At 34.4% G+C, this 25,471-nt stretch overlaps 1 protein-coding gene across 2 annotated transcripts in view; it reads right to left on the bottom strand.

Annotated features, from left to right (window-relative positions):
* The window catches only part of LOC127842425 (semaphorin-2A-like), a 45,551-nt gene that overhangs the window by 11,572 nt on the left and 8,508 nt on the right, over positions 1 to 25,471 (bottom strand). For both annotated transcript variants that reach the window (XM_052371922.1, XM_052371921.1), the window contains exons 4-14: positions 25,295 to 25,337; positions 24,499 to 24,564; positions 23,686 to 23,793; positions 17,831 to 17,918; positions 16,744 to 16,902; positions 5,836 to 5,960; positions 5,047 to 5,155; positions 4,554 to 4,605; positions 2,283 to 2,424; positions 1,844 to 2,024; positions 289 to 410 (exon numbers count right to left, since the gene is read on the bottom strand). In XM_052371922.1, the coding sequence (XP_052227882.1) occupies positions 289 to 410; positions 1,844 to 2,024; positions 2,283 to 2,424; positions 4,554 to 4,605; positions 5,047 to 5,155; positions 5,836 to 5,960; positions 16,744 to 16,902; positions 17,831 to 17,918; positions 23,686 to 23,793; positions 24,499 to 24,564; positions 25,295 to 25,337 (1,195 nt within the window). The remainder of the gene's footprint in view (positions 1 to 288; positions 411 to 1,843; positions 2,025 to 2,282; positions 2,425 to 4,553; positions 4,606 to 5,046; positions 5,156 to 5,835; positions 5,961 to 16,743; positions 16,903 to 17,830; positions 17,919 to 23,685; positions 23,794 to 24,498; positions 24,565 to 25,294; positions 25,338 to 25,471) is intronic.

Genomic DNA, 25,471 nt, shown 5'->3' with positions numbered 1-25,471 from the left:
TTAGATATTCGCCACACTCTGGGAAATGGGGCTTTTTGAATGAGCGTAAAGTGTCGCCCCAGATTAACCTATGCAGTATACAAAGTCTTATCAAATATGACTATTTTCACTCTTTTGTTCTTTAATTGAAGGATCATCTTAGCAAAAATCCAGTATAGGTGGAGAGTGTCATGCCTGATTAGACTGTGCGAAATGCACAGGCTAATATGGGACCACACTTTACACACATTCATTATGCCCTGTTTTCCCAGAGCGAGGCTCATAAGTAACATTATCAAGATTGCAAACCTCAAGTTTCATGTCCCATATAGGAGCATCTTTCTTCAAAGGCTTGTACACAGCATTTTCAATACATCTCGGCTTGCCGCTGGGGAATGTCTTCATAAAAATGTCGTGCACTCTTCCCTTATCTGTAAATACAGGCAAAGTTATGTAGCTCTGACTGGCATTTGGACGGAATTATGGGCCCTTTATACTTTGAAAATTTAAAATTTAGTTAAGTTTTGTGTTTTGGTCCCCTTTACCCCTAAAGTATCATAGATATTGCTTTCATACTTGGAACAATCGCAAACTATCATAAGGGTACAGTAAAAGGACAAGTTGCATAACTCTGGTTGTCATTTTTGCGGAATTATGGCCCTTTTTTGACTTAGTAACTTTGAATATATGGTTAAATTTTGTGTTTCGATCCACTTTACTTCTAAAATATCAAGGCTATTGCTTTCAAACTTCAAATACTTTCATGCTATCATGAGGTTTCTGTACCTGGCAAGTTGAATTTTACCTTGACCTTTGAATGACCTTGACTCTCAAGGTCAAATTATTTAATTTTGCTAAAATTGCCACAACTTTTTTATTTATGATTAGATTTGATTGATACTCTCCCCCGCTTCCCCCCCCGAATCCTCCCCCCCCCCCCTATTTTTTTTAAGATCATATCACAAATGACCACCACACCCTCACACTTTACCCCCCCACCCACCCCCCCCCATTTTTTTTGAAACGGTTAAAAAACACAAATATTTATTTTTATTATTTTATTTTTGAAAAACCGTCCAACCATCGCACCCAAGAATCCCCTCCCCCCCACCCCCCAACCCCGAACTTATTTTTTTTTGCATTTTTTTCGCATTTTTGGAAGATAATGTAATAAATGTCCACATCCCCACACTATACACCCCTCTTCACTCCACCCCTCCCTCCTTTGTGATTGAAATTGAGAGTCCCTTCACCTTTAAAAAGAAAATAGATGAGCGGTCTGCACACGCAAGGCGGTGCTCTTGTTATATATGGCCTTTGTACTGAACATCATTGTGTAGGATATTCTCAAAGATATTATACAAACACGATTCTGCGTTCAACAAACACTGATGCCTCTGGTGAAAGCCTTGTAAGTATCGATTAATTGACCAATTTTAATATGTGTTAATCCCAATTTAGGTCAATGCCAAGGTCAAAATGTGGTCACAGAGTTTGCTGAGAGTTGGATGGAAAAAATAGGTTATACGTAATGGGATGTTAAGCCTAAGTGTAAAGACATCATCCATGCAAGTATCAAATATTTGTAGTAAGCATTATTGATGTTGGACTAAAAAAGCATTATTTTGGGAGCATTTGTTTGGAATAACAAATACTTTGGATCTTCTAAACAAGTTTATGTCCAAAAGTAGGTAAAAATGAAATGGTGGAGTGGGTGTGTTGAAAGTGTTCAAAGACCACATTCACGACAAGAATCATTAATGTTATAACATAGGTTAATAATGTAAGGAAAAATGGACGGATGGACATACAGCCAGGCATATAAATACATTTAACATTTTCAAAACTTCGATGGCTCTATTACCTGAAGCCAAATAGATGTTTCTACTTTTATTGAACTCTGGCCCGACCACGATCTTCATGAACTGTACACCATGCTTGTAGAATATCGGGCCCTCGTATTCCATATCCACGTTCTTGTCCATTAGCTGATATTCCGAAACACGGTTTTCAAATATGGCCGCATTAGAATCGTGGGCTGTACACTGGAAGTTGGAAAAATAGTTTAACATGCTACATGTATGTACATTGACAGTGGCAAAAGGCAGTTTGTTTGACATGTTTACACAAGGGACATGGGTTAAGATTAACCTAATTATTAACAAAGGCTTAAACATTTATAACACTTGAAATTAAGGTGTAGTTTATGGATTTGTTGCAATTTGAATTTGACTGTTTACAAGGACCTATCAATTGTATCCAAAGGTACATGTTTTTATTTATGTACATTAGGACTATCTTACATTATCAAGTCTTGGATTAGGATTGAGGTTATCCGGAACTGGCTTCCAGACATCACCATCCTTGTACTTGAACCTGCCGTTGAAGGACTCCTCTATTCGTGACTTGCTGAACATACAGATGGCTGAGGAGTTGAGGTCAGCCCTGCAAGTGAACACAAACAACTACAATAGTGGAGGACGCACAGTCCTAATAATGTCATAGGTTTGACCCTAGTATCATGAACATACTAAAGTAAATATTCTGCCACAATTTTATATTTTTTTCTCAATACCTCAGATATGTTTGATAATCATGTTCAATTTGTTTTTTGTGTATTAAGTTTAAGGAAGAATATGTGCATATGTCTCATCGCTGAGATTTGAGATTATTTATGCTTTGTCAGATATTCTCAATACTCATCTGAGTGGAATCTTAAATCTAATCTTCTGAGATGAGTGCAAACGTGTACATAATACTGGGCAATGGTTTGACCCCAGTGACTGAGAGGTACCATATTCGATCCCCACTCAGGGACTGTTCTTGTGATCTTAACACAGACACTGAGTAATGATTCATGCCAGAAAAAGGACTCAATGGAATCTGTATAAGCCCAAGGATTTTGATATAGTAATGCCTAAATAAATATAAATTCAAACTTATAGAGGAGAAAAAGTGTAAACAATTGGGCCAAAGACTATGGCGGGCCGTACTGCAAAGTTGGTTTGATAAATTTTACTTCTGACCAAGCTTCTTTACCCTTTCATGTGTACAAACTGTTTCGCATGAAATGAAGTCTTCTCATTGTTGTCATTGTTGGACAGGTTTAGAAAGTTAATATTCAAATATTATGATCAATGTCAAAGTTAACTGTGTTAACAATCTGTTTAATGCTTATCTTTAAAGTCTTAAGTGTGACATTGACCTTTGAGGAAGGAAGAGTTCAGATGAGCTGAAAACATGACTTCTTGCTTAACATAGATATCATTACAAAAAAATCTCCTTAGCAAAATAATTTCCTAAGCAAGTTAACATGCTGATCTAGTTTTTGACACAACATGTTCAAGTACAGGACTAAGCCGAGTTATCACATAGAAAAAAATTATGTAAATTTTAACGACAAAGACGATTTGCCAATAATGTTGCCCCTTGTTTTTCACAAGGCAAATGTTTAGAACTGACATACCACAGCATACAATTTACAATCTAACAAAAACTTGGCACAGTGAAAAAAAGCTGTATATTTATTTATTTATTAAGTTATAACAGGACGTAAAATGAGGCATAAAGAGTTTTTACAAGGGTTTACTATAGAAATATAAAGAAAAATTCCCCGCTCCGTCGGGGTAATGTTTTTTTTACGAACTGAAACCATCGTCAAAATCGGCAAAGATATCATTAAAAGAAATGATTCAAGTATGTTTCATGAATATTATATTAAAAATGTGACTTATAGAGTGTTAACAAGGTATATAATAAAAACTCTATCACTCCCTGCATAACATTATGTCCAATGGACTGGATGAAATGGACTTTTGCGTATAATTTGGGAAAGTATCAGGATGTTTTGACAACAAGTTTGACTTCTAAAGTATTCACAAGGAATCCCTTTGGCAATATAAGGCCATAGTGGCTATGTCTTTAACAGGCTGGAGCCATTTTCAAATTCAGCCAAGATTGAATAAAACAAATGTTCTTAGCCAGTTTTATGACGATTATACAAAATAAATGACTTCTAGAGTGTTCACAAGATGTTTTTCTCATTTGATCTGCTGACTTGTTTTTCACCCCATACGACACAGTTTCAAAGCCAGCAAAGACCAAAATGTTCTGACCAATCTTCATGAAATTTGAGCAGTAAATGTGGCTTCTATAGTGTTACCAAGGTCAATGTTGAAAATTCACAACAGATAACGCACGACAAACAACAGACAAATGATTATCGCAAAAGCTCACCATGAGTCGTGCTCAGGAAGGGTAAAACAGTATTGTTCTTGGTTAATGTAATCCATGTAGCTTTTATTTCACATTTAAGCGTTCATGAAGAATATGGTCATTCTTTCTTTTTATTTAACCCGAGGTTCAAAACACAGCCAATATATTAACATAATGCAGCCTTTGCCACAGAAGGGCTGTAAACCCCGAAACAACAAATGACATACGAAAAAAATGACACAGCCCAAGCTGATTAAAGGGATGCCAAACAGTGTTTCTTGTCGGCATTAAAATATAGTTTCATTTACAAACAAAGTTGGGAAAAGATGTAGTAATTGTACTTCTTCTGTCGTACATACCCATGCTTGACAAAAAGCCCAAAGTATTGGTCTCCACTTTTGAAGATATCATCTGCAAAAATAACAATTATTTGATAGTAAGAGATGCTTCTTCTTCTATTACTGGTGTTTTAAATTGAGTCATGATTACTTAATTATTTTTGTATTGCCTTGATATATTGTTGCAGATATCATCTTATAGTATAGATCAATTCTAACAGAAGAGAGATCATCATAAAAGCATACGTCAATTCTAAGAGAGTTAATCAAATTAGAAAGGGTCAATTATTTCAGAGATAATCAAATTGTATGAGTGAAGTCTAACAGAGATAATCAAAGTAGTACTGGTTAATTCTTTCAAAGATGATCAAAGTAGTATGAGTAAATTCTTACAATCAAAGTAGCGCTGGTTAATTCTTTCAAAGATCATCAAAGCTGGCCAATTTTTTAAGGGTAAATTCTCACAGAGATCATTAAAGTAGTAATGGTCAACTTTGTACAGGTCAATTCTTACAGAGATAATCAAAGTAGTATGGGTCACGGCCCGGCAGCGAGCAATTAAGTCTTGCCTTCTGGAATGACAGCCATTTAGTATTGTTCATGTAGCCACCACCAAGGTCTTGCTGCAATTACAAACATATTGCTGGTCAATGTGTGTCAGTTCATATAGCTACTAAAACGGTAACACCTTTCCACAGCTTTTCGATACATTCTCCACAACTTTGGTACAAACCTAATAAATATGCATCAAACATTTTGGACATACTAATTAAGGGCAAACCGATAGTACCCTTGTGTTGATGGACTATATAGTACTATGTAGACATTGTAAACAAGTTTAATTTCATTGAGTCATAAACGTGGCCCCAAGTTTTAGGACGCATATGACCACGATTCAAACTCGGCATGCATGCTATGTCTAAATTAACATTCTTTCCAAGATGCATGAAGATTGAGTAAAAAATGTGGCCTCTAGATTGGTAACTCGCATTTTCTAATATTCAAACCAGTTGCCAAGTTTTTAGATGCATGTGACCCAGATTCAGGCACAGCTAAGCTATTGTCCAGATAAAAATCCTGACAAACATTCATAAACAATGATTAACAAATATGGCATCAAGAGCTTAAAGATGACATTGCACATCTGACAACTCCGGACAGAGGGTGATAGCAATAACTCACCTTTATCGGTTTGTGTTACGATGTTCACAATACTCTTCTCTGGGAATAATTTGTATGATTTGGGTGTAATGTGTGTGTGTGTGTGTGTATGATATGAGAAGTGCAACGATGGAAAACCTACCTTGCACACTTTAGCAACTCTGGCGTATGTTTGTTTCACTGACGGATCTGGGAACTCGAGAGCAGTTTCTCTGAAAAATGTAAAAACTTGGTTCCCTTCATCGAACGTGCCTGCGAATTGGGGGACTGAAAAATTGCAACATTTATGGTAAAACAAATTAAATGAAGTCAGTTTTTTTTAATATAAATTAATGTCTATAACAATGGGAAACATGATTGTTCCTAACAAATCGGCACAAAAACATTTACACATTCACAATACTTAGGAAAGAACGAATTTAAAAAGTAACAAAAATATTGGTATCAATTCAAAAGTTTTCTCAATGATTCAATATTGCATTCCTAAAAATGTCTTTAATAAAGTAACATAATATAAAATGGTTGGTTTCTGCATGCAAAATATCTGTTATGCTGATACTTCATAAATACATAAACTTAATCAATTTCATTATGCAACTAATCTCTGTATGTCAGATTAAATAAGAAATAGCAAATGAACTGTTGTACCAAAAAACAGACCCAGATTTAAACAATGTAGAAAATAAGAAAGCAATGATAAACCTGAAGCGCTAGCTTGAGTTCAAGGTTCACCATTGCCAAAGACTTAACCTTATGAAATAGTTTTACCCCATATTGCACAGATTTTCAAAAACAACCTTGATATTGCAAAAAATAAAACCTCCTGATCAAGTTTTATTAAGGTTGAATAATAATTTGGCTTCCAGAAGGGTAACAGGCTTTTTCTAAAATCTGACCTGTTGACCTAGTTTTTTACCAACATGACCATGCTTACAACACGGCCAAGAACTTGTAAAAATTAATATTCTGACCACGTTTCATCAAGATTAAGTTACCAAAAGTTGAAACCTTATGTAACAATCTTTTGTTAAGAATTGCCTTAGTTGTTGAACACACGTGTATCAAGATTCGACTTCTGTCAAGACGTTGTCAAGAAGTAGTTAGACAAAGTTTAAACACAATTGAGTCTTTAATGTTATCTCTAAAATGGAAACAATGCTTTTCCAATGTTTGACCAATTAGTGACTTAGACAACAATGGGACGGAAAAGGGCAATTTCTGATACTTCCCACTCAGTAGGGGCAATATGTTTTAACTAATATGATAGTCTGATAAGTAAGTAAGGTATATTATATTTTTGTCAAAGTAACATGATAATAATTATTAACAAATATATGTGTTACCAAATAACATACTAAGTGTAGTTTATGTACATGAACATTACATAAAAAATAAACACAATAATACGGTAGAAAATTAAAGCAATAATCAATACATATAACACAAAATTATTTATATTTAATACATGCAACAGCTAGTATACTGATTTAATAATGATTGTTTAAAAGTTAGTATTTGTTAATATTAATGTTACTTCTTGAAATATAAGTTTAAATTTAACCTATTTTTCTCATAATTTTATGTTATTATTTTATTTTTAAATATAAAGTTTTTCTATTCAAGTGTTGAATTGAAAATCTGAACTTTCAACTTACTATTTTGAAAATACTATGCTACATTTATCAGGATGGATTATTACAATATACTACAAAGACAATGAAGGATTTCATCTCTATCATGAAAGGCAAGCTTACAGGGCACACCAATCAGAAAATTTGAACACATAATCAACTTCAAAAACAAAAAATAGCTATTGAAGTAAAGAGTAAGAGTTTGGATAGATATCCACCAGCTTACTGCTAATTGCTACATACACAAAAACTATATTCATGCAAGAGAAATATATTAAGTACTGCACAATCATAATAATTCGAGGGACATTAATTTTCATTGTGTAGGTTAGCCAATACATAAATTAAAAAGCACATATTTTTTTCTCCTAAAATGAAAAATCCACTAATTTACGAAACCACTCATGTAATTTTAAGAAAAAAACACACACACTTAATATCAAGCTTTTATAAGTCATTTTAAAGTAATATTTTATCATAAAGCCTCCATCCAACGCAAAAAAATAAACAAGAGGTCGCTCACCTGAGTAGATTTACGTTAAGCAAGGGTTGTTTACGTTGACTTGTGAAAAGAAAGGGTTTGTTGTTTTGGCAGATATATACATATATGTGTTATAAGAAGCTTTGTTTGTGTATGGTTATGTTTTTTACAACATACATTTATTACCCGTTGCGGCAAAGCAGTATTTTGGATAAAAGTAATGTTTGGGCGGTAATTTAATAATGAGCATCAGCAAAAGTTAATGGAAGTACATATTTTTTTACAAATTGTTGTCCAGCTTTGAAATCATGAGATAAGCATGATAGCTCAGCATCTTTGGATGTTATAGGGGATGGCAAGTTACAACTTGTTTTTGCAAGAAAAGCTTTAGATTCTGATAAGAACTGTATTTTTTATTAAATTGAGAGTTTCTGAAAAAGATTTTGCATGATTAAAACAATATGTTGAATTCTTATCGTATATCAAAGACGGTTGTCAAGCAGTAAATGAGTATATTAAAAATGTACTATAAATTTAACATTGGTCTTCTTTTATTGATCTTGTTTATAGTTACAAATGTGTACAAATATAGAAGTAAACACACCAACTACGTTGGAAAATTAATCATATCAAAACAACTGTAAAACTATTTATAATTTAAATGCACAAAAAATATGTAGCATTAAAACATTATTTTCGCAAAAACAACTGCTTAAACAACTATTCTTTTGTGTGCTTCTTAAAAGATGTGATAAATTGTTTTTTTAACTACCAAATTGTTTACATTTTTGACATATTGTTTTTAACATCTGTAATAATTATCAGATTCACCTTGCAATGATATTTTTAATTAAAAAAACAAAAAACTATAAAAATCACAAATCTCTCATAATCACACACAAACTACTGTCTGAATGCAAATTGTAGGCCTAAAATGATTAAGCTGTAATCTATCTTATGAATGGAATCCAGCTGACCACAAGATAAAGTTCTTTGATGGGAGTGCCCAGTTAATTGGGGCCAATTTCCAGGGAATGTTACACATTTAGAAGGCATCAATCAACACTATTGTACTGAAACAATGCACTGGTATAAATGAGTTTGATAGATATTGGGATATTGAATGAAAGATCAAATAAGATTCATATTATTGTTGTTTTATTGTTTTTAACACTCTGTTTAATTTTTGCTAAAAAATAAAGATAACAGTCTAAAGAAATAGCAATAAATTTTTTGGGTAATGCAATAATTATTATTACATATTTGGGTTGTTTCATTATCATCATCATCATCATCATCATCATCATCATCATCATCATCATCATCATCATCATCATCATCATCATCATCATCATCATCATCATCATCATCATCATCATCATCATCATCATAATCATCATCATCATCATCATCATCATCATCTTATTATCATCATCATTATCATCATCATCATCATCATCATCATCATCATCATCATCATCATCATCATCATCATCATCATCATCATCATCATCATCATCATCATCATCATCATCATCATCATCATCATCATCATCATCATCATCATCATCATCATCATCATTTTATCATCATCAACAACAACAACAACGCCATCACCACCTCCACCTCATCAATCATCATTATCACCATCATCATATGATGATGATGATGATGAGGAGGAGGAGGAGGAGGAGGAGCATCATCATCATCATCATCATCATCATCATCATCATCATCATCATTGTGCACCAACATCCTCATTACAACTAAAGTGTTAACATGCTTTTAATATTGTCATATTAGGAAAACTGCCGCTTCCCTTGCGGCAATGTTTTTCAAAGAACTGTTTTCGAACTCAGCTGAGCTATCATTTGATCAGAACAAATCTTTGGATCTAGTTCCACGGAGATTGGACTATATATGTGACTTAAGAGTTTCAACAAGGTTTAACTATAGCCATTTAAGGAAAACTGCCGCGTCCCCTGGCGACCATGTTTTTCAACGAACCGTAACTATTTTCATAATCAGCCTTGCTATCATAACAACAAATATTCTGACCAAATGTCGTGAAGATTCAACAATAAATGTAACTCCTAGAGTGTTAACAGGGTTTTACTATATAGCCATATCAGGAAAACTGCCCCCCACTTGCGGCTATATTTTTCAATGGACCGGAACCATTTTCAAAATGAACTGAGCAATCATTGAGACAAATTTTACGACCACGTTTTATGTAGATTGGACAATAAATATGACTTCTAGAGTATTAACAAGGTTTTACTGTAGCCATATAAGGAAAACTGCCCCGCCCCCTGGCGGACATGTTTTTAACGGACTGTTACCATTTTCATAGTCAGCCTAGCTATCATAAGAACAAATGTTCTGACCAAGTTGTTTTTGAAGATTTGACTATAAATGTGACTCTTAGAATGTTAACAAGGTTTTACTATAGCCATAATAACTAAACTGCCCCTCCCTGGCTGCCATATTTTTCAATGAACCGGAAAATTTTTAGAACTCAGATGGGATACAATTAGAACAAATGTTATTGTTAACAGCTCATCATTAAACAAAATGTAAGTATGATTCAGTTTGGTTACATGAACGATGTGTTATGATAAAAAAATAAATAAACTCCATGAATTCAAGTGATTCAAATGTTACCAGTATATTCACCCTCATAGCAAATCTGTTTAAAAATGGAGTTGATTTCACCAAAAACTATTGTTGTTTATCGAAAATATAAAATCATGTTAATATTTTCAAGCAATGTTTGCGTATGGTTCCCATACATTACTGTTCCCCTGGTACAAACGTAGTGCTAAATCTAATTAATCCCACACACATCAACGGTTGTCTTGTGTACAGAATCTATAGGAAAGCTGTTTCGTTATAAGAATGCAGCCAAGTGGGTAGTACATGTAGTATTAAAATTTAGTATTTCATAATGCCCAGCTAAGTTTGAACAAACATTTATAAATATAAATTGAAATTGATTTTTAAAAACTAAAAATTTATTTTTTAATTTTTTGAAATTATTATTTTTTGTGAAAGATATGTTAGAATTAGTCTCATATATTCATGAACTAATACCCCATTAAATAAATAACAACAAAATACAACAACTGTATCACTTATAATTAAGTTTGAGAATGTTCCATTTATTGTATACACATGTAACGTGTGGTACGGAAAATAGACCAGGCTTTACCAGGAAAGAGAAAAAAGTAAGGAAAAATATGCAAATCTGCAGTGAATGTATAAAAACAAGAGGATGAAACTGTGAGCTTATATAACACATCAATGATCGGATCGGCAAGATAGAACAGCAGCAACAACAACGCCAATCAAATCAATTTGATATGCCTAGACACCACGATGTTCATGCACCGGCATATGAGCCGCGAGGTGGCTTCAGAGAAAGATACCAAGCACGAGTTTCTTTACAAGGAGGCTATCGCGGAATGAATCAACAAGGCTTCAGAGGTCAAGGCGCTTAAAGACAGTCGTGGAGAAACCAACGAAGTTGACATCACTGTTGGAAATAAGTTTTATTGGATAACGGAAGTGAAGTAAGCTTAGTCTCACAGAAATTTTACCAAGAACATCTTTCTTGTATATCTTCTCTTCAGCCAGTAGGAAATATTTTTAACATTGAATGTGCCGATGGAAAAAATCTACCATACACAGGATACATCGAGACTGATATTACTGTTGAAGATGAACTGTCTGACTCTAAATCTTTACCCTGCCTTCTTCTTGTAACACCTGACACCCGATATTCAGGAAGGACTCCTATCATACTTGGTGCCAATGTACTTCAAGAATTGATGAAATATTGCTCTATGAAACATGGCGAGAGATTTTTACAGATAGCTCCACTACCTAACCGATGCATTGTATCATTTTGGACTTTGTGTGTGAGAGAAAGAGAGTAAAGCACGAAGCTAAAATAGATAAGCTGTAAGTTGTTAAATGTGCTGCAACACATAATATAGTTAACTACCCATATCAATCAATGGATATTGTGGGATATACTGATCAAGAATTAAAGTATACGCACACCCCTGCTTTCATGCACGAGTGTGATGAGTGTGCTACTCCACTCATTGATGTAACACCAACTGTGATCCAATACACTGGACAGAAGAGACAACAAGTTAGGATTTACCTGTCCAATGTTACAACAAATCCTGTTGTCATACAACCTCATGCAATCATATGTGAGATTCAACCAGCTACAGTCACAGATGAAGTTTTTGAGAAGATCCATGAAAAAAGAGAGAATATAATTGAGAAATTAAATATAGATGAAGATAATATACTGAAACCAAACCAGAAACAGCATTGACTTTCATAGAAAATATCAAGACATTATATCAACAGGAGATACTTACATTGACATTTGTAACAGAATTAAACACAGGATTGACTTAGGTTATGATATTACTTTCAAACAACGACATCATCGCATCCCTCCGTTAATAATAGAAGAAGTTCGCTATCATATTAAACAACTATTATTAGCTGGTGTTATAAGACTGTCTAAATCTCCATACACTTCAAACGTTGTGCTGGCACGCGAAAAGAACGGTTAACTACAACTTTGAGTCGACTACCGCCAGTTAAACGGTATAACCATTAAACACGCGTTCGCACTGCCACGTATGGAAGAGATTTTCAACTTATTTCACGGTTCCAAGTACTTCAGTACTAAAGAACTGAAGTCTGGTTGCCAACAGGTGGAGGTTGAAGAGTCACACAAAGAACGAACTGCATTCACGGTCGGTAACCTGGGGTTCTATGAATATGTGTCAATGCCATTTGGTCTTACGAATTCCCCAGCAACAAACCAGCATATTATGCAAGCGATAATTGGCCAATATGTTTAATATATTTAGATTTGGTTATCTTAAGTTAAATGTTCCAACAACATCTAGAGCGATTAGACCTTTTTCGCCTAATTTACACGAAGTCAACTTAAAATTAGCACCTGAAAAAAATTATTCTTCAAGCCCAGTATCAGTTTCCTTGGTCATGTCGTAAGTGGTGAAGGAGGTTCAACAGAACCGGCAAAGGTTGAGAAGGTGATGAACTGGCCTGTTCCAACTAATGCAGACGACTGAGGTCAGTTGTAGCATTTGCAGGGTACTACCGTCGTTTCTTTAAAAGATTTAGTGACATAGTGAGGCCTTTGAATGAATCGTTGCCACCTACTTCATCCAAGAAGAATGCTAAAAGGACTACAAAACCAGAATGAAAGTGGACAAATAGGACGTTAGCAGTAGTTCATCATTTGAAAGAGCGGTTATCTACGCTTCCAGTTCTGGCATATCCAGACGCGTCTGGAACAGCATAAGGTGCAGAACTGTACCAAGTACAGAACGATCAAAGACGAGTTATCGCCTATGTTATCGTGCACTAAGCAAGTGCAAAAGAAATTACAATCCATATAAGTTAGAGTATTTTGCGCTGAAGTGGGCGGTGACAGAGAAGTTCAGCGATTACCTGTCAACAACTGATCTAACAGACATGAACCCGCTGACTTATGTTCTTACCACTGCGAAATTTGATGCCACTGGTTAGCGATGGGCCGCAGCACTAGGTGAATATTTTTTGACAGCTTCTATAGAGCAGGAATGAAGAACCAGTATGCAGATGGACTAAGTAAACTTCCATATGAAAGAGTAAAGGATCGCGATGATGTTGAGAGGGTAAAGATGGAAAATAGCACAGTGAAAGCCATTTGTAACTTGATCTCAGAGAGATACTTAGAGCACAAAGAGAAGATTCCAAGATTGAGAAGTGCGTATCGCAGTGATTGTTAAACAATGGACATGAGTAGACTATAAAGAAACAGTTCAAGAACTTTCGAATAAATAGGTACGACTTATTTCGGAGCATAACTGATAGTGAAGAGGTAGTCGAACAACTTACCAACACATACCAACACAGTACAGAGGAGAAATATCGGGAAGGATACACGACCAATCAGTCCCACCTCGTCAAGACCGAACACTAAGGCTACTGAGGTAAAGCTACTACTGGCATGAAATGGCAACATATGTGAAGACTTGGCTCTCTAAATGCGATAGATACATCAGGCGACAAGGAAAGATTGATCGAGAATCATAAGTCAACATAACAAATACCTATCTACTTGAACTAGTTTGTATGAATTTTCTCACACTGGAACCATCTAAAGGTAACATCAGTAACATCTTAATCATTACAGATCATTTCCCTAAATTCGCTTACGCCATTCCAGACAGCAAGAACAACCGCTAAAGTAACATCTTGATCATAACAGACCATTGCACTAAATTTGCTAAAGCCATTCCAACAAAGAACTAGACAGGAAGAACAACCACTGAAGCTCTTTATATTGAATTTATTGTACACTGGCATTCCTGCTCGACTCCATTCTGACAAGAGGGCAAACTTCAAAAGCCAGATAATACATAAATTATGTCGCATCACAAATATGCAAAAGAGCAGGACGACCCCATATCATCCACAGGGTAACGCAGGACCAGAGCGGTTCAACAGAACACTGTTGGAAATGCTAAGTACATTTACAAGAGGACCAGAAAGCAGACTGGAAAAGATACCTAGGCAGCCTCGTCTACGTGTATAATTCCACTCCACACGAAGCGGCGCGGGTTTCACCTTATGAACTTCTCTTCCGCAGAAGGCCAAACTGCATATATTCAACCAGTTTGCCAAAGCAAGGGAGGAGTCTGCTGCTAAGACCCCACACGAATAACATGAACAACAACAAGAGCAGATAGTGAAGACCAATGAGATAATCATCAAACACACACAGGCATCGAAATAAAACAGAAGAATTATTACGATATCAAGTCAATACCAGTGAAACTCGAGAAAGGAGAACCCTGTCTAGTGAAAAAGCTCGCATTTGAAAGTACACATACTATAGCCGATACGTTTGAAGAAGAGCAGCATGAAGTTGAAGTTCCAGAACAGCCATGACTAGAAATACATTTTTTAGAGTTAGAAGTGTGAATACTCTAAACGAGTGAACATTGCACCGCAATCATTTGTAGTTGGTGGAACATCAAGATAAAAATGTAATGATTGAAATGGAAGAACATGATAATGATGATGCTACCGAATATATCAGGGATGCATCCAAGGACAGTAAAGAACACCAAAGTTGTATCACATCGGTCCAAGAGGACTCTGATACAGATACGGATGATGATGATGATAACGATGATGGCTATGATTATGCAATACTTGCATATGGTACGGGGACGCCCATGAACATCACATAGGTCATCAAGATCAGAATTCGCAAAGAGATAATCTTACATCGGAACCAAATGAAGGAATATTGATGAAAGCAATGTTAATAAGCCTCCAAACGTTTAGATTATAAAAGGGTGAAATTGAAATTGCAAGAGGTATACAAGAACACAGGGCAATAACACCAGACAATGACGGGCTAGAAAATGAGTTATACATAGAACTTCCTCCAGAGGTAGATGAAAATGGCCAACTTCAGGCACAAGAAATTAGCATGAAACCTACACCTTTGCCGAGATAAAAAACCACCCATAAGATACGACAATTTCCAGATGTAAAGAACTTAGCTTGTTGACCGAAAATGTCAAGCGATAGAAACATTAATGATGTCTAAAATTCTGCATAAAATTGACAATGGGATGGGACATCAAATTATTAATGCTGTAATGCATAATAACCAATAGGTTTATGATTGAGATATGATTTTATTTATGTTTTATGTCACGTTCGTACAGTTAAAAGTTTTTGTAAATTGTAGGTTAAATATGCATTGTATTTTAATTTACTGTGAGGACCCAATGTTATTTTGAAAGGGGGGAGAACATTATAAATTGTATAGTGTTGATTTGTTTAATGTTATTTAAGGTCAAGGTTATTTGAAACATTTTTTACATTTCAGAAATACAAATTTTAGTTGTATTGCTTTTGTAATTGTTTTATTAAAGAATGGTGTTGTTTAGTTTAATACTAACAATAATGTAAGTATATATGTTATTAATTCAAATCATAACGCTGCCAGCTTAGTTAATTTGTCAGCTTTGTAATGTAGTTAATTGACGGGATGTCATTTTACGTAAGGAGGGGGGAGTACGTGGCCATATCGTATTTTACAATACTTAAGAATAATTATGTTGGTTGAGTCAACTCCACCTTTAAATTATACGAGACCGGTTTTTACACTCGAGTTATCATTTATATTGTTATTTTACATTTGATTGATTAATAACTTGAGTAGTTTTCCTCGAGTAGTGCAGTGATGTATAAATCACATTGACCACGGAGCTCATAGCGGGAAGACGCATTCTTCAGCCATCTGTTTCACGTAGAACATTCGTTAAATGTATCTTCTTTCGTAAAAAGTTTCACTAATGGACGAACGAGACATGTGAGAGTGAAGAGACCGTATTCAGAACCACATTTTTTTATTGCGGAATCTCTTCCTTTAAGATCTACTTCAGTATGTAACGTATATTAGTTATGTGACCTAATAATTTTATATCTAAAATATATTTAAAAAGTCTAAATCTTCCCCCTGAGCTCTGGGTTACATGTCAACCATGTGGAATTTTCTATTTGTTTAATGGAAGTTTTTTCTGAACCAAAATCAAGTCTAAGCGCAAAGTGTTGCTGCTGATTAGTCTATGTGGACTGCACAAGCTAATCCGCTCTGCTTAACTAGACTGACACTTTACACACATGTATTTATCCACTTTTTCCCAAGGTGAGGCTCATTTATTTAAAAAAAGAGCAGACTTCCGTCGCATTTAGCGGATACAATTTACACTACCATATGGCCTAACCAACACTCCAAGCGCTGATTATCTAAGGGGTAAAACATATACAAAATAACGCCGGAAATACCAACATGATGACAGCATAGTACACATACGATTGAGCCACTTGGAGTCATTTTGGTTCGTACTCTTGTCGTTATACTCGATGCCGTCTGTCCCGACGAATGTGGGTCGAAAGAACACAGGATTGTTCTTCAGAAAGTCGGAGTAGGTGCCGAAATACATTGCAGCCCCATTTCCCAGGTTTCCTGTATCTGTAAACATAATGATCAATATGTTTGAAACAACTGCTTCAATTATTTAGTATAATTTAAATAAACAATCAAGGCAATAAAATTCCATGCGTTTTAAATAAAAGGTAATTCTTACGAACAAACTTAGGTGAATTTTATTTAAATTAATTTGTTGTTAATTGTAATTTATCAAATAATATAAAACAAATTTGGTAAAATATATTTATCAACAACAGAGTCATGGTGTCCTTAAAGGCATAACCCAAGTGAACAAGTCCCTTTTAGACGTGAACAATTAATATATTAAAGAATTTTAGTACCCACTTTACATTACAAATAAACATATGTACCAAATGAAGCCAATCATTAAACATGTTTATCAACAATAGATATATAGAAGTTTTATATTGAAAGCTAGTCACCAAACAACTCCTTTAAATTGTAAAAAAGTTATGTATATCTTGTTCATCAAACTCAATATATTTTGTGGAATTCTTCAGTACTTAATACTTATAGTAATTTTTTATATAATTTATAAACATTTCAGGTTCTTAATCATTGAAACAGAAGTAACAGCTAAACGTGTCATTGAAGTCTAAACCTGACAATCAATGACAAGACGTCACACAGGTGCCTTAAGCTATTGTTTTCACTCTCAAGTTGTGTTGTCAAAAGAGCTTTGTTATGGAAAAACATCGCTAAATACATGTGCGAAAATTTTCATCGTAGATTAGCATGTGCAGTCCACACAGTCTCATCAGGGACAACACTTTCTGCCTAAACTGCATTTTTGTTTAGAAGAAACTTCCTAAGAACAAAAAATTCCACAAAAGGAACAATTGTCGTCCGTGATAAGCCTTTGCTGTCCGAACAATCATATCTGAGACGACACATTCCGTAGAGGCATTAAGCCCATTTTACCCAGAATGAGGCTTTTATGTGTACATACTTGTGAATAAGGATGTTGCATTATCATTTGGATCGAATGAACAGATGCCGTTTCCTCTACCACTACTCACAACATCTGTAAAATTTGTCTGAAAAACAACGCAAACATAACAGTTTTAACAGCACAGAAATAGAGATTGTAACAATAGTAACCCCTGTACATGCATGTCTTTAAGTGAAGCAAATTGTAATTATCATGTTATAACAATTTAAGTTACAGAAGGAAAAAACTGAATCAAGTTTAAAACAATTACAATTGTGTCTAAAAACTCTACCAACGTAAATTTGTTTGTATAACCTCAAGCACAAGTTAAGGAAGAAAATACAAACAGAAAGACAGACAACCAGACGGACAGACGATCCGACAGAGAGGAAGACAAGACAAGAAACAGGAGGGCATACAAGGTCCAGAGTTGCTCACATAAGATACCAAGGAACTAACCTGTTCTGTGAAGCCCAATATATCATTAGAACAAATTTTCAGACCTAGTTTCATTAAGATTCAACTATATAGTGACTTTAAGAGTTTTAACAAGGTTTTACTACAGTCATTAGGGAAAAACTGTCTGCCCCCTGGTGGCCATGTTTTTCAACGACATGAACGATTTTCAAACTCATCTAAGATATAATTGGAACACATGTTCTGAACAAGTGTCTTGAAGATTGAACTATAAATGTGACTTTTAGAGTGTTAACAAGTTTTGACTATAGCCGTATAAAGAAAAATGCCCAGCCCCATGACGGACATTTTTCATCCAACTCAAACAATGTTTTAACTAATCTAAGATATATTTGGGAAAAAAGACTTTTAATTAAGTTCAATGAAGATCGGACAATTAATGTGACCTCTAGAGTGTAAACAAGGTTTTACTATTGCCATATATCACCATATTAAGAATAATGCCCCGTCCCCAGGCAGCCATTTTCATCAAGTAACCAGATCATTTTTTAACATGTCAAAGAAATCACTAGGACTATTTTTCTGACCAAGTTTCATGAAGATAGGACAATAAATGTGGTCTCAAGAGTGTTAACAAGTTTTTACTATTGCCATATAAGAAAAAGTGACCAGCCCTATTGTGGCCATGTTTTTCAACAGACTGGAAACATTTTTGAATTTTGAAGATAGCATAAGAACAAATGTCATTAACATTGGACTATAAATGTGTCTTTCAGAGTGTTAACAAGTTTCTACTGTGGACATAAAGGGAAAAATGCCCCGTCCCCTTAGGGCAATGTTTTTCAACCAACCGGAACCATTTTCGAACTCGTCCCAAGATATAATTGCGACAAATCTCCAGACCAAGTTTCCTAAAGAACAGACCATAAATGTGGCCTCTAGAAAGGTTTTACTACATGTATTGCCATATATAGCCATTTATCGAAAAATGCTCTGCCCCCGTGACAGCCATGTTTTACAACCTACAGGAACCATTTTGGAACTCATCAAAGATATCATTAGGACAAATCTTCTGACCAAGTGTCATGATGATTGGGCTATAAATGCGGCCTCTAGAGTGTAAACACGGTTTTACAATAGCAATTTTAGCACACTGGCGTTCAATTGTTTCAACAAACCGGAACCAATTTTGAACTCTTCCAAGATATCATTTGGAAAAATCTTCTGACCAAGTTTTATGGACAATAAATGTGCCTCAAGTATTAACAAGGCAATTGATTACGATGGACAATGGACAAAAGGTGATCACAAAAGCTCACCATTCAGCAGGTTGTGCTCAGGTGAGCTTAAACAAAATATAAAGTATTGTGGTGTTTTTTAACGCATTTTATGTATAATAGTAACTGGACATAAATCTATAATTATGCACAAATATGAACATGCAGAAATTGGTCCGCATTTCCCTACAATGAGCAGTGTTACATCCTTTACGACAAAGACGCTATGGTGTTGCTCATGTTCCTGGGGATTATGCTCAAATCAGCCAATGGAATGGATGAGGTGTATTCATTAAGGTCTGCTGGTTTTATGTAAAGGTCATATAAGGTGAAAAGCTCGGGTTAACAGCTACACACACATGGAATTATTACATTTTGAGCTATCTTGCAAAGTAACTCGGTTAAAAAACATCAGATTAAAAGAATGCTTTCCCATACTGAGATTCATAATCACTAACAATTGATGTAATCAGCAAGACATAACAACCATTTAATCAGATATTCTTCAACACAGGTCATAGAATATGATGTAAACAAGAGGGCTTGAAAGTCCCAAAGTCGCTCACCTAAGATTTAAAGGAACTTATCTGTTCTGTGCAGCCCAAGATATCATTAGAACAAAAGTTCCGAACAAGTGTCATTAAGATGTAACTTTAGATATGAGTTCCAGAATGTTAACAAGGTTTTACTAAAGCCATATAAGGAAACACGCTCCCCTGTATGGATGCCATATTTTTCAACTTACCAAAACCATTTTCAAACTCATTTAAGACATCGTGACAACAAATGTTCTGACCAAGTTTAATACATATTGGAAATAAGGAAATCTTTCCCGCCATGTAGTGGCCATTTTTTCAACGAACAGAAACGATTTTCGAACATGTCCAAGATATAGTTTGGAGAAATCTTCTGACCAAGTTTCATTAATATTGGACAATAAATGTGGCATCAAGAGTGTTAATAAGGTTTGACTATATAACCATAAAAGAAAAATGTCAGGCCCCCATATAAACCATGTTTTGCAAATGACTGGAACCAATTTTAAACTCATCCAAGCTCCCATACAAATGTTCTGACTAAGTTTAATGAAGATTGTATAATTAATGTGGCATTTAAATGTTAACACGTGTTACTATAGCCATATTAGGCAAAATGCCTTTCCGCTGGCGGCAATGATTTTAAACCAGCCGGAAGCATTCACGAACTCTTCCAAGATATCATTGATAAATATCTTCTGACCATGTTTCATGAAGATTGGACAATAAAAGTGGCATTTAGAGAGTTAGAAAAGTTTTACTATAGCCATATATAGCCATGCAAGAAAATATTCCCCATCCCCTGGCGGAAGGTTTTCAACAGACCTGAACCATTTTCAAACTCGTCAAAGATATCATGAAGACACATCTTTTGACGATGTTTCATGAAGATCTGACAATAAATGAGGCCTCAAAAGTGTAAAAAGGGTTTTATTTAAGCCATATAAGGAAACATGTCTCGCCCCCTGACATCAAATAAGGAAAAATGTCTCACACCCTGACATCAAATAAGGAATAATGTCTCGCCCCCTGACATCAAATCAGGAATAATGTCTCAACCCCTGGCATTCATGTTTTCATGGGTGTCAATTGTACGAAATTTAAAATCCGGAAAATTAGGCTGAAGGGTCTTGGGACCCAGATCCCAAAATAAATAAAGGGCAGTGCCCAGCCATCGAACCCTCACTAATTATACTAATTGATAGTCGTTCTAATTGCAATTTCTGGTGAATAATTTGCCAAATATTATAAACCGTCCTTATCATCGCATGTGAATTCATCATTGTATGTTTGTTAATTTAGGACATCAAACGTATATTAAATCGTCAATCAGAAAAATATACGTGTTTTGCCCATGAAATAAAATGTGTATATCGTTTGAATGACAAGGAAATGAAATCCATTAACCTAGCAAATACGTAATCAACATATAATTTGGTTAACACGTTGTTTTACAATTTGATATCGAACTGCTTCACTTTGCTAATCGAACAATTAGAATAATTCATGATGTCGGACATGTGCAACGTTTTGTTGATTTGTAAAAGTGTCGGAAAATAACGACAATTTTTCGTCAGGTATACTTCATGTCCGTTGTATCCGTTAGCCATTAAGAAATAAATAAATAAAATACCTGGTAAAATCGGTACACAGCGCATTTTCCGGAAAGACGATAAAGCTTTAATAAATGTATTAATTACGTTCTCAATTGATCGTGCTTTCAAACTATTTTTTCCAATTTAATCGGATTTACATTAATCTAAAAATGACAATGGACAGCTAAAATTGAAATCCGGATAAGCAGAAGAATCCGGATAATGGACACCCCTATGTTTTTCAACCATCAGAAACCATTTTCAAACTCGTCCAAGATATCAGTTGGATATATTTTCTGACCAAGTTTCATGAAGATTAGAAATAAATGTGGCCTCTTGAGTGTTAACAATACAAACGTTAACTATTCAAAACGGACGGCGGACAAAAGGTGATCACTAAAGCTTACCATTGAGCACGTTGTGTTCAGGTGAGTTTAAAACAAGTAAAGAAAAGTAAACACATACGCCCATGACATAGTGACAAGTTAAATAGGACCATGCAAACAAATCATAGACAAAAACGATTTATACAGATTTAGTCCTTTAAAACCGTTATGAGTCCTACTAAAGTGCATTTTTATAATTTTAATCGTTTTATTGTTAATAAAAATGGAACAATTGCAGCAATTTACTGCATTATAGAGTTATATATGAATGCACATGCTTGTATGCAGGTGTATTGCCATGCTTGCCTTATGACAAGATTTGATCAAAAACAAGAAAATCATAATGCACCAGAAATTAACTGACTTGATTTTGAATGTAATGAATGGTGCATGTTCTCTGAAGCATATGTCACAAAAAATGAACACAAATAAATGATATTAATTACTGTAAGGTTTTGTATAAGGCGTAAAAACTTAACTTTATATATAAAATGATGATAAATCAACTGACAAACTGTATTCAATTTTTTAAATAATTAACTTACCTTTCTATGCATACTAAAATTGAAGAATTCTGAACATTACTGGCTTTACGTTTTAAAATACTTTAGGGACTTTGGGAATGGGGCACGAGCCCTTCAGATTTAGAAAAATAATGGGTTTTTGGCCAAAATTGAGTATTTGTGTTGTTGTGTTTTGCTTACAAATACTTTAAAAAATGAGAATAAAACCATATTTAATATATTAACGAAGGTTAAACTTATAGAGCTGTATAGGGAAATGAACTTAATGTTGCAATTTATTAAGCTTTATATTTTAAAGAATCGGTTATCTTCAATTAGACAATTTAGGCAGTTGTTTGGAAAAACATATACGTTTGATATTAAGAATTAGGCCAAAATCCAACAGCCATGAATACCTTGCCTCAAAAGTGACATAGAATACCCCAACACACAAAATATGTGCATGGTCTACATTTTTCTACCGACAAACATTCTTACACAACACACTAGATTTCTATAGACAAACAAAATACAACACTTGCTTTCTTAAGACAAAGAATCAAATCAAGTGTAGGCTATTATGCAAAAAGTATGAGTCAGCCTTATGAATAATATTTTAAAACTACTTCTGAAAAAATCTGGGCATCTGTACAGTAAATATGCATGTGCTTAACATGATTGATCTGTTTAACACATTGAAACTCAAACATTTTATTTTATGATGTAATTCTTTACACAAAACCTAAAGGTGATTAAACTATTAACTTTAAATAAGTTTGTAGACATGTTACATTCACAACAGTATCGACTAAAGGGATACCCTATTATATAATTTTAATGTTTATCCATGAACCTGAATTTGTTAAATTTTAATCTATTTAATTGTGTCAAATTGTTAAGATGCTGTTTGATGATGTCAGTGAAACGCAGGGATGAACTTCACAACATTCATAATTGTGTTTGAATCAATAATATTTTTTTCATAATGTGTTGTAAAATAAGCTTAGTCAGGAGTATAGATGTGCGATATAAAATTACTCATGCTTTGTACCTGTGATTAAATTGTTAGGCATAAACACTTCTGACTGTGAATTATTCAACAACAAACTATGATAAAAAAAACTGCTTACATACATTTTCAAGGACTTAACAAGCTTACATTGAGGGTATATTTGGTGGGGAAGTAGGCCCCGGTCCCGCACACAAACAGCTGGCTACGATTGTTATTCTCCGTGATGACTCGAATGTGGTTCTGGCAGTCTGGGACCTTCAAAACAAGCAACAGTTCTATGAACACTTTCCAAACTTTATACATTTTTATTATATACATTAACATTACTATGATTGACATGTGTGACAAATCAATTGGCTAGTCTGCACAGGCTATTCTGTGACAACACTTAAGCCTTTACTGGATTTTTTTGTAAGCAGGAAGTTTCGCTTAAACGAGAATCCAGTTTAGGCATAAGGTGTTGTCCGTAATAAGTCGTGCAAAATGCACATGCATTTAGCCCAGTTTTTCTAAAACAAGGCTATCATGTGTTTGCCATACGTAGAGGTATCATTGACATTTACCAGGCAAATGTTATCACACACCACATCCAACACAGCAATGTGAATGTCTCATAGCGTTTTAGAGTTTGTTATGGTAACAATGGAAATTGTGGTTCTGTTTTTTCCAATTATAAAGTATTTTTAAAAGCATGTACAACTTACTTCATGCTTTTATAAACGCACTGACAATCATGCAGTTAACAGAACAAATGCCAATTGGTGCACAGAAAGTAATGGTTTTAATACGATTGATGTAAATCTTCAGTTCAGATTTCTTAATATTACGTTTCACGTAATGCCAAACAGTCTTTGAACAGAATGATAAACTTGCAAGAAATGTTAAAATTAAGGGATAAAAATCAAATACAAATGTGAAAATGATCCTCAATCGGTTAAATTAAACCACAACAAATCTAACGTCTGTTTTGCCCTGCAATCTGCATCGTTTTTTAGTAGCCTCGTCTGTTGGAAATGCCCGATATTTCTTTAAAAAAAACACATATATAAAAATCGTTAACAAGAATACACACTGACAGTCAATATATAGTGACTTTAAAAGGACAAACATTAATATAATCATGATAAAGTTTGTTAACTGTTCAATTTGTTACTTTCACTAATAGGCATTGTACTTCAACAACTATTTCATAGAATATTTCAAATCCAAAATTAATGTTCCCAATAGCAATAGCCAAAATATCAATCCTAAATGTGGTCTGGTAACATAGATTTAACAAGATACAAAATGCTTTTTTTTTTTTGCGGGACAGTATATTCAACACATATCCATATACCATGTTAGTGTCCGTGTGTCGTATGAATATATATTTTGTGCAGGAAATTCAAATGGAATATATTTTGCCATCAAAAACATAAAAATGAGCATTTTATATCTTATTAAATAAATGTCACCATACCACATTTGGTGTTAAAATTCTGGCTTTTGCTCAAAGGAAAACTGATGTTTTGTGGCTTTACATTTTTTTTATGAAATATCTTTTTGTTAAATATTTGTTGATGTTTGAGTATTTATGTAAGCGTAAATTTAATGTGTATTTCATGTGTTGCTTTCTTTTAAATTTTTTAGTTATACATTTCATATGTTGACAAAAAGTGACACAATAGTTTAATGCTGTTTAAAGTCTTCTTAGAAGAATGTTGACATACATTTTGTTATTAAAGGTGTAAGCAATAAAGGAATAATCACTACTTACTGTACAGGTCAGATCTTTTTTATTCAACCCATACAAGTAGTTCCTGAAAAAAAGAAAATACCACACAGCAGGCAGTTATTTTTATTCAATCATTATTTCAGGGCTGTAAAAATGATACATATTAAAATGAGACTAACTATTCCGAAGAACATTGTTATACACTGTATCAGCAGAATC

The sequence above is a fragment of the Dreissena polymorpha genome, chromosome 8, assembly GCF_020536995.1.
Source record: "Dreissena polymorpha isolate Duluth1 chromosome 8, UMN_Dpol_1.0, whole genome shotgun sequence".
NCBI lineage: Eukaryota > Metazoa > Mollusca > Bivalvia > Myida > Dreissenidae > Dreissena > Dreissena polymorpha.
Note: the sequence above shows the minus strand (reverse complement) of the source record. Positions and strands in the feature narration are given on the sequence as shown.